At 35.2% G+C, this 4,115-nt stretch overlaps 1 protein-coding gene across 2 annotated transcripts in view; it reads left to right on the forward strand.

Annotated features, from left to right (window-relative positions):
• RBAK (RB associated KRAB zinc finger) overlaps positions 1–2,725 on the forward strand; it is a 17,055-nt gene extending 14,330 nt beyond the window's left edge. For both annotated transcript variants that reach the window (XM_023516559.1, XM_023516560.1), the window contains one exon: positions 127–2,725. In XM_023516559.1, coding sequence (XP_023372327.1) covers positions 127–2,039 — 1,913 coding nt within the window. In that variant the 3' untranslated portion in view covers positions 2,040–2,725. The remainder of the gene's footprint in view (positions 1–126) is intronic.
• Positions 2,726–4,115: the final 1,390 nt, after the last annotated feature.

The following is a 4,115-nucleotide window of genomic DNA, read 5'->3' on the forward strand; positions in this document are numbered from 1 at the left end:
TGTGTATGTGGAGATAGTCCCTAAAGCCAGAATTAAATCCCCGCAATAGGGCTCTTTGGTACTATTCCCTTTCCATAGCTAGAGGGTTCAGATCTACCAAGTTTGTTTGATTTTATTCTTTTTTAGAAGAAGTCTGGAAAGGTGATGACCTGATAGAGAGAATCCAAGAAAATGAAGACAAACATTCAAGGCAAGTTGTTTGTATCAACAGCAAAACCCTGATTGAAGAGAGAGGGGATACTTTTGATAAAATATATGTGGAAACAAGCCTTGCTCCTTCAAGCATAATAGCTCACAATTGTGTCTCATGTGGAAAGAATTTAGACTCTATTTCAGAATTAATTAGTAGTGATGGGAGTTATGCCAGAGAAAAGCCTAATGAGTGTAATGAATGTGGAAAAACATATCATGGAGAGAAACTCTATGAATTTAATCAAAATGTAGATACCTTTTCTCAAAATGAAGAAGGTGTTCTACAGAAAATCAACATTTTGGAGAAACCCTTTGAATATAATGAATGCATGGAAGCCTTAGAGAGTAAAACTGTTTTCATTACTCATAAGAGAGCTTATATGGGGGAGAAACACTATGAGTGGAATGATTCTGGGCCAGACTTCATTCAGATGTCAAGTTTTAACACATATCAGAGATCACAAATGGAAATGAAGCCCTTTGAATGCAATGAATGTGGAAAATCCTTCTGTAAAAAGTCAAAATTTATTATACATCAGAGGGCTCACACAGGAGAGAAACCTTATGAATGTAACGTATGTGGGAAATCCTTCAGTCAAAAGGGAACCCTCACAGTACATCGGAGATCACACTTAGAGGAGAAACCCTATAAATGTAATGAATGTGGGAAAACCTTTTGTCAGAAATTACACCTCACTCAACATCTGAGAACTCATTCAGGAGAGAAACCCTATGAATGTAATGAATGTGGGAAAACCTTCTGCCAAAAGACACATCTCACCCTTCACCAGCGAAATCATTCAGGAGAAAGACCCTATCCATGTAATGAGTGTGGGAAATCCTTCTCCCGCAAGTCAGCTCTCAGTGACCATCAGAGAACACACACTGGAGAGAAACTTTATAAATGTAATGAATGTGGGAAATCCTACTACCGAAAGTCTACTCTTATTACACATCAAAGAACACATACAGGAGAGAAACCCTATCAATGTAGTGAATGTGGAAAATTCTTCTCCCGGGTATCATACCTCACTATACATTACAGGAGTCATTTAGAAGAGAAACCCTATGAATGCAATGAATGTGGCAAAACCTTCAATTTAAATTCAGCCTTCATCAGACATCGGAAAGTACACACAGAAGAGAAATCCCATGAATGTAATGAATGTGGAAAGTTCTCTCAATTATCATATCTCACTGACCATCATGCAACTAATTTAGGAGAAAAACCCTATGAATGTAATGAATGTGGGAAAACCTTCCTTGTAAATTCAGCCTTCAGTGGGCACCAGTCACTTCCAAAAGGGGAGAAATCCTATGAATGTAACATATGTGGAAAATTATTCTCTGAGTTGTCATACTACACTGAACATTATAGAAGTCATTCAGAAGAGAAACCCTATGGGTGTAATGAATGTGGGAAAACTTTCTCCCATAATTCATCCCTATTTAGACATCAAAGAGTACACACCGGTGAGAAACCCTATGAATGTTATGAATGTGGGAAATTCTTCTCTCAGAAGTCATATCTTACTATACATCATCGAATTCATTCAGGAGAGAAACCTTATGAATGTAGTAAATGTGGAAAAGTCTTCTCTCGGATGTCAAACCTCACTGTACACTATAGAAGCCATTCAGGAGAGAAGCCCTATGAATGTAATGAATGTGGGAAAGTCTTTTCTCAGAAGTCATACCTCACCGTACATTATAGAACTCATTCAGGAGAGAAACCTTATGAATGTAATGAATGTGGGAAAAAATTCCACCACAGATCAGCCTTCAATAGCCATCAGAGAATTCATAGAAGAGGAAATGTGAATGTACTTGATGTGGGAAATCTCTGAAGTCTAAAAATCTCTCAATTTTTAGAAAATGCTTTGAATACAATATGGAAAATCCAGTAGGGAATCAAATATAATTGTTCATCTGAGAGTTCATGTTCCTGAATAGGGAAAAGCCTTTAGGCATTCAATTCATTTTAATTTTGATTTTCACAGAGAAGGAGCCCCAAGAATGCAACAAAAAGCAAAGCCTTCAGCAAGACATACAACTCATTGGACACTAGATGATTTATGCAGGAGTGAAATTTTATAAGTATTTAATATTTATTTTGTATATTTACATATCAGGGAATCATCCTAAGGAGAAATCTGTCAATATGATGAATGTGGAAAATGTATTGTCTTGGAATTGTTATACTAAAAGCCATACTTCTGATGTAAAATCAGGTGTTTATAGGAAAGACTTTAGAAGCTAACAGCTCTGAATTAACCTTCATTGTATAAAATGAAGTTTTACAATCATCAGGAATTGATTGTGAGGACAGTAGTGGACAGTAGCATTAAATGAGTATGTGGCAATCTGAATCATGTTCTTAAAATGCAATCTAATGGTGATTCTATGCAAGTTTGGATTTGGATAATTTGTGAAAAGGCAGTATTATTTGAGTATTAAGATGACAAAATGTATTAACAGGATATATTGTTGGTCAGATAATATTTGATAGGTATAAGAATGAAATATATAATTTTTTATTTAGATGAATTTACAAATGTGTTTTTAATGAATGCCTCATCAGTAGAGGAGGCAGTGGATTTTATAAAGTTTTCAATTGCACCAAGCAAACAAATGTTTTTAAAAATACTATTTTGATAAATTACACATACATAATTTGGAATTGTTTTAAGTATTTCTGTGAATGGGAACAAGCATACTACTGCTCGTCCTCTCTAAAATATATCTTCGAAGTCTCGTACCATTCATTTTACTCCAGGTTTGAGTGTGCAGAGTGCCAATACTGTGAAATTCAGAAATTTTATCTGAATTTTTATTAGCTGTAAATATTATTTTGTTCATTTCCCCTATTCTCAGTATTTCAGAACAAATTAATACAAGTTACCTTAAGACTTTTTTCTGTGGGTTAACTTAAAGTCCTTTTCATTTCATTGCTTGTTGGAAAAGTTTGGATCTTATTCTAGCAATTCTTCACATGACACAGAGGGCAAATCCTGATTATTCTAAACCAATAATGATTATTTTGGTGAATTGTTTATATTGGCCATGTGACCCAATCCTGGGCAAACAAAATAGAGATAGGTTTTGGGAAAAGGATAAAATGGTGATCAAGTGGATCTTCTTTCAGGAATGCAAAAGTGGCTTAATATTGAAAAGTCAATTGCTGTTATACACCATGTGAAGAAAAGTAATCTAGAGTATGCAGAAAATTCATGTGGCAAAATTAATGTTCATTTATGATCTTAGAAAACTATGGGTAGAAAGGAACTTCCTTAACTGTATAAAGAGTAGCATAAACTACAATAAGCAGCATGCTTAATGGTAAAATAGGGAAAGTTTTTTTTTTTTTTTTAAGACAGTCTTACTCTGTCACCTTGGGTAGAGTGTCATGGAGTCATTGTAGCTCACAGTATCCTCAAATTCATGAACTCAAGTGATCCTCTTGCCTCAGTCTCCTGAGTATCTGGGACTACAGACACCAGCCACTAGACCTCACTAGGTCATTTTTCCCCCTCTATTTTTTTGTAGAGATGAGGGTCTCTCTGTTGCTCAGGCTGGTCTCAAACCCTGAACTCAAGAGATCTACCTGCCTTGGCCTCCCAGAGTGTGAGGATTATAGGCATGACCCACTATACCCCAAATAGTAAAAGTTTTCTTGAAAGACAAAAAAATAATAGAGAATGGTATCTGCTGTCATAAATTTTATTCAGCATTATGCAGGAGCTCCTAGCCAGTAAAGTAAGGCAAGAAAAAGAAACAAAAGGCATAAATCTTGGAAAAGAAATAAAACTTTTATTTGCAGATGGCATGACTTTGTACACAGTATTCTGAAGAATATATAATTAGAATTAGCAAATTTAGCAAGGTTCTGCATACAAGGTTATTTTTCAAAAACTTTTTTTTTT

This window comes from Otolemur garnettii, unplaced genomic scaffold (genome assembly GCF_000181295.1).
Source record: "Otolemur garnettii isolate 467f Iridium unplaced genomic scaffold, OtoGar3 scaffold00092, whole genome shotgun sequence".
In the NCBI taxonomy this organism is placed as follows: domain Eukaryota; kingdom Metazoa; phylum Chordata; class Mammalia; order Primates; family Galagidae; genus Otolemur; species Otolemur garnettii.